Source organism: Artemia franciscana, chromosome 21 (assembly GCF_032884065.1).
Source record: "Artemia franciscana chromosome 21, ASM3288406v1, whole genome shotgun sequence".
NCBI classification, from domain to species: Eukaryota; Metazoa; Arthropoda; class Branchiopoda; order Anostraca; family Artemiidae; genus Artemia; species Artemia franciscana.
Window position 1 is genome coordinate 9,722,762 of NC_088883.1, and position 23,480 is coordinate 9,746,241.

Below are 23,480 nucleotides of genomic sequence, written 5' to 3' on the forward strand. Positions count from 1 at the left end.
AAAACCTGAAATTCCAAGGAGCTTGCTGCTAAGTGAAACCTCCTTTTGATCTTTTGTTATATTTTATTGTAGAATTCCCAGTTAATTGTCGAAGTTAAAACTTGTTTATCAGATGAAATACGTTTTGCCAGACTTCACATTTCTAATTGATGCTGAAAAAATTTCATTTTGCCGTACATTACTTATGTTCCGCAACTTTCAGGTAATTTTGGCGATATTGATATTCATTCCAGCCATGATAGGCACAGGAGACACAAAATCGTTGATATCTTCAGCAGACGGGGGGTAACCACCTGACTTGAAGGGAATGTTTCAAAAGTGCAGGGGTATTACAACCACCTGACCTGAAATATCAATATCCTAAATTCCTGCAGCTGGTTAATATCTAATTAGCAAGGTTTATTGCATGCATATTATAGCTAATGGTACCTTAATTTCTTCTAAAAAGAAAAGTAATCATTAGGCATTGAGATTGGCTATATATAATATATATATATATATATATATATATATATATATATATATATATATATATATATATACATATACATATACATATACATATATATTTGCTTAAAGATATTTCTCTCTGCATATATATATATATATATATATATATATATATATATATATATATATATATATATATATATATATATATATATATATATATATATATATATATATATATATATATATATATATATATATGATATCCTGTCTTCAGATATTAGTGCCATTAGCAGTTCGTTTGAGGGCTCTTTGCATTGGCTTTAATAAATAGGATAAGTATAAAGCCATATCTCCTACAAATCTGGAACTTGACTTTGTTTCCACGGTAACCAAAACTGTTTATCTCTATCTTTAAAGAATCAATTCAATTCAAAATTAATTTCAAAAGTGGAAGGGTATTTCGACCACCTTAATTGTAATATCAAGACCCTAAATTGCTGCACGAAACGTCTAAGGGAATATTATGTTCAGCTCTACCAGAATTGGCGATTTACCCTTAAAAATTCTTTATGGTTGGTGCCATGAGCTCCAAAAACTGCAAGGGCTTTCACGGTGCTATTTTATCTTTCTGGAGGATTTGTCTCTATCGAATAAGCTAACCACTTTTGCTGCTGGTTAATACCTAATTACCAAGGTTTGTTGCATGCCATATTATAGTTAATGGTACCTTAAATTCTTCTAAAGAGAAAAGCAATCATTAGGCATTGAGATTGGTATATATATATATATATATATATATATATATATATATATATATATATATATATACATATATGTATATATATATATATATTTGCTTAAAGATATTTCTCTCTGTAAAACTCAAGAATTATCCTGCCTTTAGATATTAATGCCATTAGCAGTTCGTTTGAGGGCTCTTTGCATTGGCTTTAATAAATAGGATGAGTATAAAGCAATATCTCCTACAAATCTGGAACTTGACCTTGTTTCCACGGTAACCAAAATTGTTTATCTCTATCTTTAAAGAATCTTTGAGTTCCTTAGCTTTTGGCAGAAATCAATTTGGAAAGTACCATCTGTCGTTAGAGCAGGACTCAAATGATTTTTTCCAGAAATACAAACATCTACTTACAAAATAAAATCGTGATGAATCCACATAGAATTTGGTAGTAAAACTTGCTGGATATAATGGAATAAATTTTCAGTAGTTCGGCTATTATTAGAAATAAAAGTTCATTTGGTTTTAAGCTAAAAAGCATTTTTTCCGATTCAATAGTAACATTAATTTTTCGTGTGCCTATAAAATCTTATGTCACTTATGTACTATGGTGAAGATTTTTTATGGCATGACTTTAAAGATCTATGATAAGCACCTTGTATTGTAACTGACACAGCTAAATTTTTGTAACAACTGTCCACTGGAGTGTGTTTTGTAACAATTGAACACTGGAGTGTGTGAGTGAACCAATAAATCATGTCAAAAACAGTCGGAACGCCAGGGTTGTCATACTCACATAATCATCATTATTGTAATGATTACACCTCATAATACCCTAACAAATGTTACGCTTTCAAATGGTTCGAGTTGTCCCATGAAACATTTTTTCCTGTCTCCATGTCCCTGCCTACGTGAAAAAAGTGATGTAATGTGAAAAACATAAAAGCCACTTTTATATTAAGTAGCTGAAGATGGACCCTTCTGCAGCGTACCTGGGGTTTATTTCAAAGACCTTAGAATATTACTCACACCAATTGCCCCAAATCATTTCCTCGTGACGAATTGTTCCCATGAAGAGTTTTCTTTTGCCCCCGTATCCTTGTGTACGTGAAAAAGTGACGTAACGTGAAAAATATAAATGCAACTTTTATATAAACTAGCTTCAGATGGACCCTTCTGCAACTTACCTCGGGTTCATTCCAAGAATATCACTCACATCAATTGTCTCAAATCTTGCCTCCCTGGCCACTTGTTTCCATGAAAAGTTTTCTCCTGCCTCTATACCACTGTGCACATGAAAAAAAAATGACGTAACGGGAAAAACATAAATGCTACTTTTGCATTGACTTGCTGCAGATGGACTCTTTTGCAACTTACCTAGGGTTTATTCCAAGACCTTAGAATATTGCTTACAGCTGTTATCCCAACTTATTCGCTCTTGGCGAGTTGTTCCCACGAAAAATTTATCTTTGACAGCTGCCTCATGAAGATTTATTTTGAAACCGATCTTTATGGTCAGCTAGTTTCTAGATATGGCATATGAAAACTGGGATTCCCCTTATTTTTGTTTTAGGGGGGTGGCTAACATAATAATACAATGTTTTATATCATGGTCACCATGGTAACATACTCCCAAATACATAAACATTGAAGGTCTTATCATTAGCTCCTGTTCTTAAGTAAATATGAATATTTGACCAAAGATTAATTGGTCAAGTTATTTTTTCCTATTGGGGAGACGTCAATGCAACTCAACATAAAAGCAATTGGAGACGATGAAAACAAGAGACTCTTGATTTTAAATTTGGTTTAAGTTCAAGGTTTAAGGTCAAGGTTTGGTTTGTTATCAAGGTTTGGCTTAAGGTCAAGGTTTGTTTTAAGGTTGAGGTTTGTTATCAAGCTTTGGTTTAAGGTCATAATTTGGTTTGTCAAAAGCCAAGATCAGTTTCGAGTAGATCGTTTTGAGACTCTTGCCTATCCTAAAGATACCTCGACTTTCAACCCAATTTTCTACATTTTGCTTATAAATTCTTGCATGTTGCTGATCCACATGAAATATCACGCCCATAAACTAAATCATTATGGATTTTAGTTAAAAAAAAGGAATCCTGGTTTGTAATATTTCATTTTATATGTAAATAAAATATATAAAATATAAATATAAAATATAAATATATAATATAAATATATAATAAATATATAAATAAAAATATAAAACAAGAAACAGCTTTCAGATTTTCCTTAGCTGGAACCTGGTAAATGGGCGAATGGTAGCCATAATATATTTTAATCTGATAAGCTTTACAAATCTAACTAAAACTATTCACTCTAAACATGCGATGAAATAAAAAAAAACAAAATTTTTGCAATAGAAACTATGAAGAAAAGTTAAGACTTACAATAAACAGAAAACTTTTACTTACATGAAGGGGCTGCCTCCTCTTCAACCCCTCGTTCGTCACGTTAAAGTTTTTTGGTGCTTTAAAAACATCTTATTGCAATTCAATGACTCTTGTGTTTCAGCAGTCGCTCTTAAAGAATTGAGACAAAGCTTCAACTTTATCCTAAAGACAAGGGTTCGAGGAAGGTGCAGCCCCTCTCGTGTACTTCATAATATCTGTTCCTTTTGAATCGTAACGCTGCTCTTTACTTTCAGATGAAGAAACAGGTTTTTATTTAATTTCTGATTGTTCTCAAATCATGCCTAGGCCCAAAATCTTATCCAGGATTGTTGTTCAGGGGGAAGGGCTATTTTTGTTCGAGGGGGCTTTAAAAAAACTTAACAAAACCCATTAAATATTTGTTTATGTGTATTTTTGTTACTTTTTTAAAAGTTGGATGAAAATTTCTGGGGATTAAAACCTGTAGCACGCCCTGGATACGGCCTTTCCCAATCCTAATCAAGATATGTGGCGGACTACCAGTCCATATATAGCTGATTTGTTACTGTTAAATTGCATGTAATTATCTGTAAATTACTACCTAGCGTCCCACTTTGCTAATTTCGCTGCTTAAGAATTAAAAATTCGATTGCAATCAAAATTTTGGTTATAATAATAATTTTTAGTCAAAATTTTCGACGAACAGCAGTTTTGTTGAATAAGTTCTTAATTATATGTTTACTACAAAATTTTGAGTGGACGGAAAAGGGATATTATTGCTCACATGGATTGAAATTTGCATGACTTTTGATCTTCTACGCGGTTGAAACCATCACAACCGTAAAATTGGGTTCTCTGATGTCTAAATACATTGAAACATTGTATGTAAAAAGGAAAAGAGAAATATTGCCTTTTTGAATCACTGAAAACCAAGACCCTGGTAGCGTTTGCCCTCCCCCCTCAAGATATTTCAGGGCGAGACTCATGATGACCCACCTAACCTTTTTCACCTCTTTGCGGGCAGGCACGTAAATGTAATATTTTATGCTAAAGATAAAAGACTGTGGCAATGGAAGGGAAATCATCGCTCATTTCCCTCCAGCATCAATAATAACGGCCTAGGCCCCAAATATTTCTTTGAATCAAGAGGGATTGGATATCCATTCCTACCTCCCTCTCTATCCCCCAAAACTTTTCAATATTTATCTGAAGTCTCAATGAGAGTTATTTGGGCATTATTATGCACTGCAAGGGTCATCTTCCCCTCTCCTGCTTACAAAATTACGCACCGCCCCTCCTTCACAATTGCTGATACGCACTTTCACTGTATTAAATCTTATGAAATACGAAGCAAATAAGCTTAAATAAATGGAGCTTTAAAATAATTGTCAGAAAGATTTTTCTGCAATAAGAAAGGAGATATCACATCGCAACACCCTTATTCAGGCTTAGTCTAGACGAAAGAAAATGATAGATTCCTCCCCTTTTCCCCCTTTTCTACATTTATCTGAAGACTCATAGAGAGTTAGCCAATTTAGTCATTGTCCCCACTTTCCAGTATCTATCCCCTCTCCATCTGGACAATGACACACCGACCCTCCTTCACAATAGCTGATGCGCAATTATACATCACTGAACTGAATTTCATGACAGACCAACTGAATCAACTTAGTTAAATTAAGCATAAAGATAAACTTCCATTTTAACAATTCATCTTGTATGGACAGCGTAACGTTTCAGGACTGAATGTGGACCGTTACTTGGACCAATGCAGACGAATGTGGACCGTTACTTGCAGACCAATTACTTGGTCTGCAAGTGGATATCTCAATATAGTATTATTTGATCATTTTCAATCGATTGGCCATCTCAGGATTATTAATCGATAGCAGCATGGTCCTTTTTGGAGCAAAATCGTAGTTTGCTGCGACAAATTGGCAGAAAACGCCACTCTCCTGTGGCACAATCTTATTGGTAATTGAAAAAGGTCTCTAGAGAATAATTTTCCGCTTCAATGGGCCATCTTCTGGTCTGTTGGATCATTGGTTCAATACGATTGGCTATCTCAGGATTATTAATCGATAGCAGCATGGTCCTTTTTGGAGCAAAATCGTAGTTTGCTGCGACAAATTGGCAGAAAACGCCACTCTCCTGTGGCACAATCTTATTGGTCATTGAAAAAGGTCTCTAGAGAATAATTTTCCGCTTCAATGGGCCTTCTTCTGGTCTGTTGGATCATTGGTTCAATACGATTATCCCGGGGAAAAAAACAAATAAATAAATACGCATTCATGATCTTTCTTCTTGCAAAAGACATTTTTGTAGGTAGGAGCTTGAGACCTTCAGTAGGATTCTCTGATTTGCTGCATCTGATGGGGCAAATTGATAGGGAAAAATTAAGATCACTCGACATTTTCTGGGTGTTTTCGATCTTCGAAAATCAGGCAATTTTTCTCAGTCTCATTGCTTTTATGGGTAACATCGAACTTAATGAATTTTACTTATTTGCAATGAACATTTAAAAATTCAAAATTTTCCATATTTTAATTTTTATCAAATTTCTTTTTTTTTTTTAATTTTGTTACTATTGAAGCGGGTCCCTCCTTACTATCAGACGTAATAGGAGATGACACACTACAGAATACTGTTTCTTTTGAAGATTTTGAACAACTTTGTACAATTTACCAGACATGAGAATTAGCTATCACAAGGGCCCTAAAAAGCTCTATACCTTGCCCTACCACTGCTGGATAAATAAGAAAAAGGAAACACATCAGTGAAACATTCAGGCCTAAATGCATTTTATCAGGTGAAAACCCTCTTGTAAGGGCTTTCAGACATAAGCTTCAGAAGTACAAGTTTATTTTAATCTGCCATAGATTTCGACAGTTTTCAAGGTTTTCTTAGGTTCAAGAATTAGGTAATCCCCACAAAATAAGTAATTAATGCGCTCATATGTATATTGAAACCTTTTTTAACTAAATTGATTAATTTGGTACGTCATAAGGTTATGTACATTGGCATACAATTGTACATAGGCCATTATCGAGCAGGGCCGGCGGACCTTGGTGCAGGTGGAGGGAGTATACTTGAAGCCTTAAAAAGTAGAATTTCACGTCTGAATTTTCAAATATTATGTGAGTCTTCTAATGAATATAGAAGGATGTTGGGAGAGTGATATAAATTAATCTACAATCCCCCTTGATTCCCGGGCCTTTTTTCTACGCCTGTAATATGGATGCTTCGGGCTGATGGCGTCCCTTTTGTTGCAGAAAATCTTATTCTGTGTAGTATAAAACGTTTAATTAACCTGCTTGCCGGCACAGAAGTTAGGGAAGTGGGGTCATCGTGAGTTCCCCCTGGAATTTTCCTGGAATTGAAAGTGCTACCAGGAGCTTTGTTTTTACGGAGATTTAGATTAGAATATTTCTCATTTTCCTGTTCATACCCATTGTTTAAGGTCTTCTTGTTTCAGAAAGAGTACTGCCCTCCTGACTTCCCTGCTGGAATCCATGGGGGACGTACCTATTAATAAAAGAAGATTTGTTCTAAGAAGTTGCATTGAAAGCCATTGCATTGAAATGGACCTGATAACGCTATAAATAATTCCTGATATTGCAGACCCCCCCCCCTTCTTGGAACATTTGAAGGGGTGATTTTTTTTAGAGATGATCATGAGAAATAACAAATCCATTTTTCAAGCGGATTTTTAAATGTATGAAACGCGTTAATTTTAGCTATTAGCATATGAAAAAATACGCATAATTTTAGAAACAGGAATTAAAATTTCCAAAAAAGGCTACTGATCTTGATGGAAATTTTACAAGCGATATTCAGCATATATAAAAGCCCTAAAGCTGCTATCCGCAAAAAGTGAAGTTTCTCATTTTTCTTATAAAATGAATGAATATTAAGATGATAACAAATTGTGATTTTCATTCATTAGGAAGAATATAGGGATATGTTTACTCCCTTTATTAGAAATGTATTCTACTGAAATATGATAAAGCATTCAACATGAGTGGCCAAGAGCTCCCCTTTTAACGCGGAGACTATAATTTATTTTGGGTAATTACAATTTGTTTCGAGAAGCAAATGAGACTGAGCTCTTTTCCTCGAAGCATTACTCTTCGAAATTTATAATTTGGTTTAAAGAGTAGAGTTTGAAGATTCGGTGGCCTTCTTCGCAATTAGGGTAACTTTGGTTATTCTATTAAAAACTAACAGAGATTAAATGATTTTTTTTCAAATGAAAGTAAAGAGCGACATTAAAACGAACGGGAATCATTTCTCATAAAAGAGGGACTGTCTCCTCCTTAACCCCGTGCTCATTTTGCTAATAATTAAGTTTTCGTCTCAATTCTTGAACAACTGCTCAAACACAAAGGCCATTGAATTGGAATAAGAATTATTTTTAGACCCTATAAAACTCTAACGTCATCTATATCCTCTATTTATTTCACGGCTATAATCGAGTGTTCGCTTGAACCTATTGAGTCCTTCTGGAGATCTCTCTAACAGAGCGGAATGATTGTCAGAGAACAATTTAATCTGAATTCTCATTAGTTAGAAATCAAAAACCTTAGCTCTCAACTAATATATGTGAAGATAACTTCTCTTTTATTAGAAAGCATTTTCGAACCGTGCTTCTATAGATTTAAAATAAAACTCTTTCCATAACCCGTTAAAGCTTTAAAATCAATTATGGAAGACTTCAAGGGATTTTGAAAGGATTTATTAGAAGGGAAATTTAGACACTTTAGATGTCGAGATGGAAAACCAATGGTCAGGCCCCAAAACAAGAACGCGCTGTAGAGCTCGTCGGAAGACAAAAACAAAAAATCAAAGCATCTCCTTCCAACGAAAACAAGATTTTCAATTTCCCATACCCCCCCTCCAAAAAACAAAGGTTTTCCTGGAAGTTTCAATTCTATTCCCCAGCCGTAAGACAAAACAAAACAGACTAACATAAACTATGTATAAATTTTAATAAATTCTCCTGACCGTTGTATAGCGTCGCACGATTGTTTTCTCAGCTGAAGTATAGTGACTGGCTCAGAGTTACCGATATTACCGTTTATTTAGGCAAACAGAAGATTTGCCTAAACTGAAGTTTATCAGAAATTCGTCCTGTGGTGGTGCAATGGGTTTGATCCTAGCCTGGTAGTCGGGGACCCAGAGTTCGAACTCTGCTGCAACAACCCACTGCAGGGCTGACGCAAAGATATTAGTAGTCAAGAAGTGTCTTTAATTCAATACACACATTCATACATGTTTACCATAAATTGAAAACAAAAAAGGACTTCAAACAAAATGGTCGTCCAAAATGAAAACCCATTTGTTTTTATCAAGTGCAGTTTGAAGTTTTTTACAACTTCAGTTCTCAACCTTTACAAATTTCGAACTTTCAATCTCCAAGAGCAGAAAGTTTCTTGAACCTTCATCCAGGAAATGCAATGGGGGTGTTGGGGGCCAACCATCCTGTGCTTTTGCACACCCTTCCTGTTCACCCTCCCCAGATTTCTCCAGGTACCCATTTAGAGTTGGGTCGACTCTGGCTAAGCCTACAGAGTCACGCCCATTCATAGTAGATATTATGAAAACTTATTAAATATATTACTATTGATATTTACGGTTGAAGCTTGTAATCGTTAACTTAGAATTCTAGAAAAGATAAATTCAATGAACAATAAAAGCTGATATTGGATAGGCCAAAATGGTTAAAGTATCATTTGTGTTTTTTTATGATGTAAATCTTATCTGGCTGAACATAAAAAAACAAATCGAAACATAAACCCAGTTAAAATAAATTTTCGAATCCTTGTAGCATTTTGTTTAGTTTGCTGCTGTAATGTTCTGAACAAGGGCAAACCAATAAATGATTCAACAACCCACCTGAAAGGGATTTCAAAATGAAAGAGCCAACAACAATGCAAAATGTAAAATTCGTTAATTCGTTAAAATGTAAAATGTACAATTTAAAATTGATTCAACAACCCACCTGAAAGGGATTTCAAAATAAAAGAGCCAACAATAATGTAAAATGTAAAATTCGCTAATTCGTTAATTCGTTAAAATGTAAAATGTAAAATTGATTCAACAACCCACCTGAAAGGGATTTCAAAATAAAAGAGCCAACAATAGTGTAAAATGCTTTAGTGCATGTCCTTTATGTTATTCTTGTATCAGTTTATGCGGTGTTAGCATGAAGAGGTCTGTAATATTAAATTATTGCTATACTGTCACCTCAGATTTGAAAAAAAAATTAAATTTTCTAACTTCGAAGTTGGATTCGAATGTATTACAATATTTATGATAATAAACTATATACAAAAATATGAAAGAAACTCATGAAACTCCAAAGATCTTCCAAGCTGGATGGTTTTTTAGTGCTGTTTTTTCTCTGAACCAAAGAGTATGGGTAACGTCTGAAAGTGGGAACTGGCGCTAGGGTGAAAAAAACTGTCAACACCATCTAGTGTTTGGCGGAACTTTTTGACCTTTTCAGCTTAATAATAAGAATAATTAATTTAATTACTGTAATTGGTAAAATTAGGGTAGTAATAAGTGTCTAATCTCAGTTTCTTAACAAATACGATTAATAAGCTTGACAAATGCCAAGTGTCACCAAACGCTACATGGCGTTGATGGTTCTTTCGGCGTTCTTCCTACCCCTAAAAGAAAAGGAAAACATCAAAATACCACATCTAGGTCAATTTGCATGTTTCAAGTTCAGATGTTTAATGCTTCTCAAAAAAATATTTCTTCTAAAATTTGACAATTGATGCTTAAGATATGTAATTTGCCAGACTACAAAAGCAAGTAAGTAAATATTGGTTCGTATACAAGAAGATTATAGCTTTATGAGAATTATAAATAAATTATAAGAAATTATTTAAAGATAATAAAAACTATACAAGACATAATAATATATTAGAAGAAAAATATATAAATTATGAGAATATAAAGGAACAGAAATATATTAAAACTAATTAATTGCGTAACAAAGGAGTTTAAGAATGATTTCCTATTTTTGATTCCTAGAAAACACTAGTTCTTACACAAAAGAAAGTGTGACTAAGGATGACCACAGTCAAACAGGCCCAACCTAGGCATGTTTTTAAATAGAGGGGATACGCAAGGATCCAGTAGCGTTAAACTTAAATGTTAAGGTGATATGTTTGAGGCTCCTTATCATGTGAAGAGCTAAAATTACTGATGGATAACCCTCTCCTACCTGAAAGTGGAGGGAAACTTGTGAAAACTGCACTCCAAAGTTTTATGCTTTATATTGCTGTTTCTGCCTCCATGTTGAGTACGTAAAAAGTTTTAAATTTTCAAAGGTATTTTCTATTGAATACATTTTTGTTTCTACTGATCAGGAAAATAAATGATACAAGAGAAAAAAAACATTAATAGCAAAAGAGTTGTATTCAAACTGATCTCCATATAATTAAAGGTGTGTATTTGATTTTCTTGTCCACTATGTGAGTGGATTCTTTTGAGTTTCGTATTAGAATAGTAAAATGTTCACAAGATATAAGTTTAGAGCTTAGCTAAGACTGAATTTGTTCCAAAGCCACTGTTTGTATTAATCCTTCCTTATGGTATCTTCCAGTTCCTTTTGGAGACGACTTAATTCCATTCTTTTTACTAAGGATATTTTTTAAGCTTGATTTTTCCGCTTCAATCTCGGGGCTAAAAATCATATTAATCATAGACATGTTTTTTTGTTGAACATTAGCCAATTCACAAGGGCAATCCAAAGGTAAAAACACGTATATACATGAAAGTCACTCTTTGAGTTAGATATACCAATGAATTCAGGTCAAAGAGGCGAATCAAATGGCATATGCAAAAGTATCCTAATAAAATCCCCTGCAAAGATTTTTCTGGCAAAAACACATATCTGCAGCATTTTGCCCAGTTTGCCAAAGTTGAAAAATCCTCATTTAGGAGTGTCAGCAAACTTTGGCATGTATTTTCATTGCATAATAGAAAAGAATACTGTCAAAAAACCAATCCTAACAACTTTTCACTTCAATCCCATGTCCAGTGTGGCGCAATGGGTGGGAAAAGTGCCACAAAACTTGAGAAACTTCGAAGCCGATTTTCTCGGAATAATGATTTTACATTTGGACGGCAAACAAGTTTAGTAGCTTATTTTTTGCCGATTTTCCGTTTTTGAAGATGCTTACCTTTATTCTAAAAAATACTGGACATTTATCCCAGCTTCGATTCATGTCTTTGATATGTCCCATATACTTTAAACAACTGCAAGGCTTAAACAGGCCAGAAATGGTGTTATTCCTTTAGTCAAGGCGACAATAGGGTAATTTTGACAGTTGGGCAATTGGACAATTTATATTTTTGCAAATCGGAGTCCCTTTGACAGTAGAAATTTCATATTTAACTGTCAAGAAAAAAATAACATATTCTGACCCCAGTTTTTGCAGGGCTGTGTAATCAACCTAAATTAGTTCTTGCATATGAGGGTTCATTTGACAAAGCAAATAAGAGTTTTAGTCTTTTTAGTCATTAAAGAAAAGGGCACTGTTCTGTTATAGCCCAATGTTAAGTTCTTGGTCCATTGACGCCCTGTAGATCCGGTTTCTCCGTTAATTTCTTTCAGCTTTGGGGGAGAAAAGACAAAGACAAGTGAAAGAATAGATGGAAAATTTGTAATTTGGGCTATATATTTACACATTAGGGGTGGGGAGGTAAAGTATTTGGACAGTTTGAAGTTAGAAAACAGTTCTTACTTCATACTGTGCAGAATAATTGTACCTAACACAATTTGCACTCATACCCGCTATACTTTAACCTCCCCCCTCTTGTGCAAATATATAGCCCAATTTTGTTTCTAAAGTATCATATTTCCATCATATTTTGTGATATTTCATTAGGATTAGTCAGAGAAACAGATTTTGCTTAGATAAACAACTTGACATTCGGGCTATAACAGTGCAGTACCGAAAAAAGTTTCTTGGTCCATTTTTGGACTTTTTCGTCATTTTTTTTTCTTGTGGAATAGGTTCCTTTTTGCTGAAAGACTTAGTTGCAAAAATTTTCAACCAATCATAGGTAGCGCAATAGCGCTACCTAAGTTAAGAGCGATGTGGGCAGAATGTATTATTTATTTATCTATTTTTTGTTTTTGCTTTTTTGTTTAGACCAGGGCATTTCGTATCGAAAGAGTCGTCGTAAAAACTTTGACAAGGGCTCATTCGATTGGAAATTAAAAGGGCTTGTGCCCTTTTTAATAGTCAAAAGTGATTGAAGGGCAGCTAACCCCCTCCAACGCCCACCATTTCTCCAAACACATCCAATCAAAGTTTTGAGACTGGCATTTTGTTCAACAGAATTGAAAGGTCCTGAAATTATGTCTTTGAGGATGACCCCTTCACAGCCCCCAGGACAAGGGTATAAGTTATGGCCTGGGGGCATATAAGGTATATATAGGAAGGGTGATTGTAAAAACTCCGGAATGGACTCATTAGATTGGAGATCTGATGTTCTAGTGTCCTTTTTAAGATCCAAAGTGATCAGAGGGTGGATACCCCCACACCTCGTATTTTCCCGAAATGAATCTGATAGAAAATTTGATATGGCCATTTGTTGTCGTAGAAACTTCGAAAAGAGCTCATTCCATTAGAAATTGAAAGGGCTAGTGCTCTCTTCAACAGGCGAAAGTGATTGGAGGGCAACTAACCCCCCTCCCACGCCCACTATTTCCTCAAACACATACAATAAAAATTTTGAGATAGCCATTGTGTTCAACGTAGTTAAAAGGTCTGGAAGCTATGTCTCTGAGGATGACAACCCCCCTACAAAACTCAGGGCGAGGGTTGTAATTTATTCCCTGGGGGCATATAAGGTATATATACAAAGGGTGATCGTATAAACTTCAGGGGGTGGGCTCATTGGATCGTTAATCAGAAGTTCTAGTGCCTTTTTTAAGTTACGTGCCCTTTTACCCCCCTCCCCTCATATTTTTCCGAAATGTATCTGACAGAAATTTTTGAGATGGCCATTTGTTGTCTTAGAAACTTAGGAAAGAGCTCATTCGATTGGAAATTGAAAGGGCAAGTGCCTTTTTAATAATTGAAAGTGATAGGAGGGCAACTAACCTCCTCCCTCTCCCACCATTTCCTGAAATACATCCAATCGAAATTTTGAGATAGCCATTTTGTTTAACTTAATTGAAAGGACCAAAATTTATGTCTGTGAGGAAGATACCCCTCCCCCTCCCCACAGCCCTTAATGCAAGGTAAGTTAAGCCCTGGGGGCATAAGACCAGAATACAATTTCCTCTTTACTGAAAACGAAATACGTTTGAAATGTTTTCACCTTTCTTACTTTCATAAATGAACAATTGTCAAAACCTTAACGAAGAAATATCAGTATATTCCAATTTAACTGACAATCCACGGTCATCTGTTTGTGTTTGTTTGTTTTTTTTCAGTAAAGTGCAAATTGTGTTCTGGTCTTGAGCGGGTATAGGGGTTATCAGTCCTACTCATGTTAATTTTTGCTCGTTTTGAGTTTTGACTCTTCTATTTGTTGTAATTTATGTTCGTTTTGAGTTTCATTTTTTTATTGATAGTGATTTGGAGTAGTTTTACGCTTGGAAGATTATTTGACTTTATTTTTGCTCATTCTTGGCTCTTTACTTTTCTTTGAAAAACCTGTCTTCTGGAAAATGTTGTTTAGAGTAATTTGAATAAAAAATGATCGTTAGTTCACCTTTGTAAAGGCTCATGCCCCCCAACTAAATTTTTTTGCCTATTTGGCCAAAGTCCCCTTGGCCAAAAGACTTACGATTTTAAGTTATCAAACAAATATTTCCCCTGTATATCAACAAGGCGACCTTAGCACTGAAAAAACAACGAATTTAAAAGGAAAAAATATCCATTTTTTTAAATTGTTATGGTCTAAATCTTTCCCCTTGTCAACGTTGTGGGCGCCTTGTTTTGAAATTAGCAAAATATTCGATTGAATGCTCTTCCTCTTTTGTTCCCTACCGGCTATAGACTAGTTGTTTTCTAAATTCACTTCATTTGTATGTCATGGTAGGCCAGTTTTAGCTTAGATCTTATGTAAATTTTTATTTTAAAAAAAGAAAAAAAGAAAAAAGGGTTGACTGGTTTTCTCTGGCGGATTTAACTCAATCGGAAAAAAATAAATGAGAAACCTAGTGCTATGTGATCTTACAAAAACCTTTGTTATACTCTGAATTTCAATGCGTTTAATCCCCGTCCTCGCGTAAGCCAAGCTATACACCAGTGTCTAAACGATGTCATTTTGGATCAGTGGAACTTTTTATTTTCCAATTATGATTGGAAACCAATTGGAGCCCAGTTGTGATTGGTCGAAAATGAGTATGGTTAAACATGGTCTCTAGCTAAGCACACATGAGAATTCAGCTTGAGCAAATCTTCGTATAATATTTATTGGGCATTAAGTCGGTGTATCAATTCATAAATTTCAAAAAAATTGTATCTTTGTATTAAAATTAAAAACCATCAAGCTCTGTGCATACCTTTCCCTATTTTGAAAATTGGATAAAATTCTTTTACTAAAAATCAAATTGTTTGTAAATGTAAAGAAATTTCATAACCACAACCAACCCTCTAGACCGAGCAAGTAAACATGATTTTTTTGGGGGCGGGAGGGGAGATATAAAAATACCTTTTTATGGTTCGAGTAAGAAATACCCAGAAATTTGAAAATATTTTAGGATTTTGGGACCGCCTAAACCCCTCCCTCGGTACGTCTCTGCATTATACTTTTTAACTTTCTCATTGACTGCATTGTAATTTGTTATATTATTGATACAAGCTCTATTATACTGGAATTAATTAACAATTTTAATAGTGAATCTGACATATCCGATATTTCATTAAGTTTAAAAAAACTTCAAGTTTGTTTTGCTGAGATTATCTCTATTTAGAAACTTGTTCATGCTTGGAGACTTAAACAGAGAGAGGAGTTTTATGGACCGTGTCTTGCCTCCCTCTCCCGCTTTAGATTATGATTTTTATTATTTCTCATCTTCCCTATAGCACTTAAAGGTTGCATTTCCGCTTCTAAGATACTAGTCAAAACTATATGCTAAGCTGTTCTCGAAGTCTGGGAAAACGGGGCAATGCATATCCACTCAAACATTGATCCTCTTATCTACATTACTCTGCTGATTTTCTCTTTGAGAACGGCATACCAAATATTTTTCAAATTAATTTAGAATCGTCAGATAAGCGAAGTGACAGATACTACTTTTTGGCAAAACAGCTTTGGTATTTATTTCAGTGTAATTTGGTTACGTTTTGTCCCCCCCCCCCCCCCAACATATATTTTTGTGTACGTACCTGTATCTTTTCCGGGTTTTACTTTATTTTCTCAAAATATATCGCAAAACACTGATTCTTTTCATAATTGTGTACAAATTTGAAAAAAATTATGAATTTTTTTTGGAAAATTTCCAAGTAATAGGTAATTTTAAGTCAACTAATTCGAATAAGACACAGATGCAAAGAAAGAGAAGTGGCAGCATTCCCTCTTAAACAGTTATATTTAAGAAACAAGGAAAAAAGGAGACCAAATTTAATTATTCTATTTCTTCTAGTTGGAGCGAGATGACCTCTCTACCGAAGTTGCAGTACTCAAAGACAAGCTAGACAAATCTCAGATATTGCTTGCAAGGGCTAATGAAGAAAAGGAAACAAATAACAAGGAGTTTGAGCGACTCCTTGAGAAATACGATAGGTACCTCGTATATTAATTTATTTGTTAATGTATATACATGCTATTTTTTACACCAAAATGTAAAAAAACTAATTAAGCCAAAAAACTTTCCTGAAATAAATCACATCACACAAGATCAAAGTTGACAACAAAGACAAACAATTTTGGTCTGTCATAAGGACCAAGACTTGTGATCCAAGTATCTTTCCCTCAAAAATTCAACAAGCCATAAAATGTATGGTTAAAATAATGAAAAGTACGAGAAAAATTAAAATCGCGGTAAAATTTGATTTTACTTAGTCATCCTGAAGGCATTTCTTGACTCTTTGTTTTTCTTCAGGGAAATTTTAGACAATATTGTATTTGTTTTTAAATAATTCTTCTTGTGATAACGAAAGTAAAGATTAGGAATCTGAAACAAAATAAATATCAGGAATCTGCCTCCGAAGACCCTTTGAATATTTTGAATGTTTTTTGGAGCTGTGTCAAATCAATTTTTCTTTTCTATACGTCTCGCAATGTTCGCCATTGGTAGAATTACCTACTTAGTAGACCTAATTGACTTATATCATGCCTATTAGTGCGTGGTGTAGACAAAAACACCTACCTTCTCTATCCACTTCAGTCAATTGCGAACGCTTGCTCTCCGCTAATTGTATCTTCAATTCTCCTCAGGCTCTTTGACTAGAACACATCAGTAGTCTTGAGGGTTCCTGCTGATGTTTGCTACGTCTCCTTAAAATTGATGTTGAGTTTTTACCAAAGGTAGTGGTTCTGTCTTCCTATGGTAGAAGAGGATTTAGAATTCTCGCTTGCAAATCAGAAAGAAGAGAGTCTTTAAACAAATTATGAAGCCAAGGTAGGTGAACTGATGAGCAGCTTCAATGTATCGTTGGCCAGTTTAACAAAAAATCAGCAGCAGAAGGGTCAATTGCTACTATTTTGAGTTCTTCTAGCAGCTGTTTGATGGAGCCTGCCAGAGTGTTTGAATCATAGGTAAGGCCAGTGTCTGAAATGGTACAATCTCCAAACTTGATCCCTAATCTGAGGCGTGAAGTAGTCTTTGTCATAATTTAGTTTGCGATGACATTGACAAGCTCTAAGGTCACTACACACCCTTGTTGGACATCTGTCGAGATCTGAAAGAATGGGGTGTGAACACCATTCACCTGATCGCAGCTGTTCGTCATATGGTGCAGTGCCTTCAGCAGACAACGATATTTCTCTGGGAAGCCAGTCGACTCTAAAATTTACCAGGAATCCTGTAGATCGGCTGATTCAAGTGCAACATAAAAGTTAACAAAGGGGATAAAAAAGTTATGGTGAAAATCCGTGGCATTTTCCATTATTTGACAAATAATGTAAATCGACTCGATTATTGAACGATCCGATAGAAAGCCAGCTTGATCAGCTCACCATTTTCTGTGATACCCCGAAATCGATCTAGAATGACCATTGAGAATAGCTTACTGGTGGCTGACAGCAGGCTTATTCCCCAGTAGTTAGAGCACTCATTTCATTAAGGGTCTTAAAAAGACTATTTAATGAAAAATCAAGAAACCAGCACATAAAATGGATTACAAAAAATATTAAAGGATAGACGCTAAGTTAAAATATGGAAAATTAAAATCATGAGTTGATTACAAAACAAGAAAAAACGAAATTTATGGTAAACGAAATGAGAAACATAGTGAAAAGAAAACAATCCTAATGAAATTTAGAGAGAGAAAGCCTTCCAATTGAAGCGGTTAGTCTATAAAAATCATAAGTTGATGATACTTGTTTTTCGGCAAACTTGTTGAAAAAAAGACGAAGAAAAACTTTATCCACTGAACTATTTTTTTCAATGGGTATTTCAGTATTTGTCGTACCAACACTGTTTTCTACATATATTTTTAAAAATTTAAGAAAACAAATTAATATTTAAATAAAACATAAGTACTTAATCCTTAATAACACATACTATGCTATATAGGCTTCTGTATATATTCTTTTTGGTGAACTTGTTGAAAAATAGACGACGAAAAAAACTACCCAATAAATTATTTTTTAAGCATATTTTAGTATCAGCCGCACCAGTTCTTTTTTTTTACTTGTATTTTAATTATTCAAGAAAAATATAAATATTTAAACAAAATATAAGTAGTTAATAAAATATCAATACTCATTTCTGTATATTTAACACTGTATACTAAATAAAATATTAGTATCTAATAAAATACAAAATGTAAATACTTAAATATAAAATTTTATTCAAAATAAAGCAAAAAAATATAATGGGTTAATCCTACTGTGAATACAAGACTGAAATGAAACAGATTAGGCTAATATATGCAGGTATGCCCATATTAGTAAATAAAAACGCAAAAAAAAAATATTAAAGGGTATTTGAAACCATTAACCTACTTAATTAACCTATTAACTATTACTTAATACTACCTACTTAATTACCTACCTACTTACGAGTATTAACCTACTTAATACTCCAAATACATAACCCTAAATAAATTCATATAATTTTTGTCTGAGGAGATAAAAATGGAAATTAAGGTCCGGAAAATAAAATAATAAAAAAGAATGGAAAAATGAATCAGCTATTGAACAAAAATCCTGTTACGAAGTAGTGACTTCAGCAACTTTAAGAAAAGAAACCGAAGAACAATATTAGTATATCTCTTCCTAGAAACCCTGCAAAGCTTTTCCAATTTTCTTATACGATCCAGTTCAGGAATCTCTAGAGGGCATAGTGTCCTTTTATTTCTAAATAGGAGTGTCTCATCCCTTGACAGTAATTCAGGCTTCTGGAATCTGAAATATAAAAAGCCTATAAAAAGCCTAGAAATATAAAAAGCCTAAATATAAAAAGCCAAGAATACTATTTTATTTAGGGCTCTAGAAGAACTTATTTTGTAGCTTTTGAGCTACAGAAAGATGACGATTTTTAACAATAAAATTTGTATTGTTAGCAATAAAATTTCAATACAAATTCAATACAATACAATATCAATACAATAGTACACCAATACAATGCAGTTTCAATACAAATAAAATTAACAATGACAATAGGATTTTTAACAATAAAATTTTGTACATGGAAGGAGTAAATGGAAGAGTTACATGCTGTTTTAATTGCTTTAAACGAATGCTTTCACCAAACATTCCATCTCTAATACATGAAAACATGATGAACATGAAAACACACCTGAAAATAACAGCCCCAGATCTAAGCTCTTTCTTTACTGTTTTGTAAAATGATATGACAAAGCTCTTTCTGTGTTGTATACAGACGCTTTCTACTTTTTTATGTGATAATGCTACATCATCTGATTAAACTTTTTGCATCGTTTTAACGATGTCTGGATGTTATAAAGGGTTTGAATTTGGTGACAAACAAAATTTTCGAAAATGGGTTCATTCCACTAGGATTAATACCGAGAGTACTCGAGGACCAACAAATAAAAGTTTAGAAAGAATGGCATTGAATACATTCGAGATGACTTTGCTCTGTGCAGTCGTATATTATATAATATATATATATATATATATATATATATATATATATATATATATATATATATATATATATATATATATATATATATATTTATATATATATATATATATTTATATATATATATATATATATATATATATATATATATATATATATATATATGTATATATATATATATGTAATTTGTATAAACGAAAATATACTTTTTTTACTCCATGAAGGCATAACAAATAAGAGAATTAGCAAAAAAAATCGTAAAGACAGGGTTAATGTCAGGGGGCGGGATCAACCCAACAACAGAGTTGTCATTCATAACTAGCAGGGTTGCAAAGCTAAAAAAAAAAGGCACCGCAGGTAAAATTGGACAAACCACTTCCAAACAGCTGACTGAAAAACACCCAACAACAGTCCATAGCAGTACATCTTTTGTAATTGTCAAATCATTTGTTAAGAAATTATTTAAGAAGGAATATATAGACAAAGATATTTTAAAAATCTAAACTATATTACTATGAAACGAATGTATAAATGTGAATGTATAATGTACATATACCTACCTGAACGACACATTGCCTCAAAAGGACTAGGTCAAATTATCAGATTACGTACGTTCTTAAGGAATATAAAATAAAAAGTAAGAGAAAGTGAAATGGGTAGATAAATGTTTCAAAATAGATAATTGCAAAACAGAATATATGTTCAAAACGAAATTTATAACTTGCCGTTTCACAGTTTTACTTTGGTTATTACAAAGACACTATGTGACATTTGCTGTGAAGCTTACGTTTTTAGCTCCTCCTGAAACACATAAAATTCTATTCCCTTTTTCAGTCTGTTTCCTATTGTCTTATTTGCGTCCTGGAACATTTAGAAGCGTCTGTTTCTATCAAAAATTTGCATTTCCTCTTTTTCTAGGTCACAGGGTGAGGTATATCGCCTCCAAGGAAAAATAGAATCAATCCAGACTGAAGTAGAAAGACTACAGATGGAGTTGGAAAAAAGCCAAATAATCAGTGGAAAGCTGAGAGAAGACGCAAGAAAATATCAAGAAGATAGTCAGTCACTCCAAGATAGTTTTGACCGTACAGCGTTGCAACTTGGGAAAGCCAAAGAAGCAGAAGAAAAGCTTAAAGACCAAGTTGATCAGTATTCTCTGGAGTTGGAGATGTTCAAGGATCGCTATGACAAACTTCAGACTGACCTGAGGCGAGTTTCTAGCGAAAAAGAAACGCTAGAAAGCACAGTTGACCGACTCCAATTTGAACTTGATAGAACGCAAGCGCAGTATGGGAAAATTCAGTCGAGTCAAGAGAAGAACCAAGAAGAAATTGCTCGACTTCAAGTTGAACTTGAAATTATTCAAGATCGATATGATCGAAGTCAAGTGGAGTTAAGACGTGCTCAAAGTGAGATGGAGAATCTCCGTAGTCAAACTGAATCACTACGATCTGAAGCTGAGCGCTATGCAACGCGCTTAGGAAAGTTCCACGAGTCCCAAGAAAAAACTAAAGAAGAGCAGGAAAGGATCTTAGTTGATTATGAAAAGAATAAAGAAAATTTGACCAAAGCCCTTGGCGAAATTGAGAAACTGAGCACACAGAAGCAAAGAATTGAGCAAGAAAACGCTAAACTGAGTGTAGAACTTGACGATTTAAGAATTTTAAAAAGCAAATTCACAATGAACCAGGAAAAACAAAACGGTGATGTTGTTAGACTTCAAAGTGACTTTGACAGGCTTCGTGAACGGTATGAAGCAAATTGCGTTGAACTGGAAAAAATAAAAGTGCAAAATGAACGTCTTTTAGACGAACTTAGTAAGTGTAAGCATGACCTAGAGAGAAATCAAACGAATATTGGGAAATATTCAAGCTCACAAGATAAATATCAAAGTGATATTGAAAGACTAAGCGTAGATCTTGAAAAAGTAAGAGACAAATATGAAAAGTCTCAACTAGAGCTGACAAAAGCTCATCAGCGGTCCGAGCAACTTGCCACGGAAAATGAAAGATATCATTCTCAGTTAAGACAGTTGGAGAATCAGAGTGATCATTTTATTGAAACTGAACTTTCGAAACATCAACAGAAAGCCGAATCATTACTTAGTGAAAATGAGCGCTTGCGCACTCAACTTTCACAAATTGAAGTCCAAATGAGTAAAATTCAGGAGAAAAATAGGGAAAGCTACGACTACAGTCAAGTAGAAATAGAGAAATTGAAAGACAAACTTGAAAGAGTTAGAAACGAAAATGAAAAGCTAATACAACAAAAAGAAAAAGCGGAGATTGAAGTACAGAGGCTTATAAGAGAATTAGAAAGGTCACAGCAGCATATGCAAAAATATCAGGAAAATAATGAATTTGGTAAGGTAGAATGTGAAAAAATGGCGTCAGAGATCCAGCGGCTAAGAGAAAGACATGAAAAGTTTCAACAAGAAAATAGAAAAACAGCTGAAGAAAAAGAAAAGCTTCAAAGGGAAATTCAAAAATATCAACAAGATTTAGAAATGGCAAAATCCCAAAATGGACAATCCTCAGCCATCGAAGAGCAGTTTAAAAAAGAAAATAAGAAGCTTCAGGAGGAACTCAGCAAAGTTTTACAGTCTTTTGATAAAGTACAATCAGAGCTGAGTAGATCCAGTGCTGAAAAGGAACGACTTGGAAGTATGCTTGAGAAAAAAGAAAAACAATCAGAGAATTTTGAAAAAGAATATTTGAAGATAGAACATGAGCTCAAACAAATGACTCTTGAGCGAGATCAACTAGTCTTACAATTAGAAAAATCTCAGGAGATGCTGATGAGTTTTCAGCATGAAATGCAGAAACTGGACACTGAGATACAGCGTTTAAAGTCTGATAATCAGAGATTACGCTCTGATCTTGAAAAAACAACCAAATCTGGAGATTCTGTAGAACTCTTGAAGTCAAAAGAAAAAGATATTCAAAAACTGTCGCAACAATTACAAAACTATGAAAAAGAGCTTTCTAATTTAAAGCAAGAGCGAGACCGTGATAGAATACGAGCTGAAAAGGCGGAATTAAATTTAATCAATTCACAAAAGCAAGGTCTGGATTTTGAAGGAATTCAAAAGACCCTCGAAAGTGAGAAAGTAAAAGCAAATAATGCTGAGAAAACAATTAATGGGCTACAAAAACAGCTGTCAGATTTACAAAAAACGCTAAATGCACAAAACCAACAAATCGTAAAGCAATCAAAGCAGATTGAAGATCAAAGTGAACAAATAATGAAAATGGAAGATGATCTGATTTTACAGGCACAACAAATAAAAGACTATGAAACATTAAATAAGAAACAAGGAGAAAACAAAAATAATGTAGAGCTGACAAAATTTAAGAAAGAATATGAAGGAATTAGGCATGAATTAAAATCTGTAGCTGCACAGAGAGATAAATTACTTGTGCAGCTGCAAAATTCAACTAAGGAGCTTCAGTCTGCTGGTACGGAAAAAGAAAGGTTTCAAGCACAGCTGGAAATGCTTGTACAAGAGCTTGAAAGAAAACAGGTGATTCCGATAAGAAATGTTAATATTAAAAAGATTTATTTGAGCCTTATAGGCTCATTAATTGTATATTGGGTGTTCACATAGTAAGTTGCCATTCGATGCCATATTTTTGTGGCATTTTGTGACAAA

General features: G+C 34.0%; 1 protein-coding gene across 3 annotated transcripts in view; it reads left to right on the plus strand.

The window, feature by feature from the left end:
* Positions 1–23,480, plus strand: part of LOC136041027 (uncharacterized) — a 251,653-nt gene that overhangs the window by 162,369 nt on the left and 65,804 nt on the right. For all 3 annotated transcript variants that reach the window (XM_065725549.1, XM_065725547.1, XM_065725548.1), the window contains 2 exons: positions 16,199–16,338; positions 20,747–23,351. In XM_065725549.1, coding sequence (XP_065581621.1) covers positions 16,199–16,338; positions 20,747–23,351 — 2,745 coding nt within the window. The remainder of the gene's footprint in view (positions 1–16,198; positions 16,339–20,746; positions 23,352–23,480) is intronic.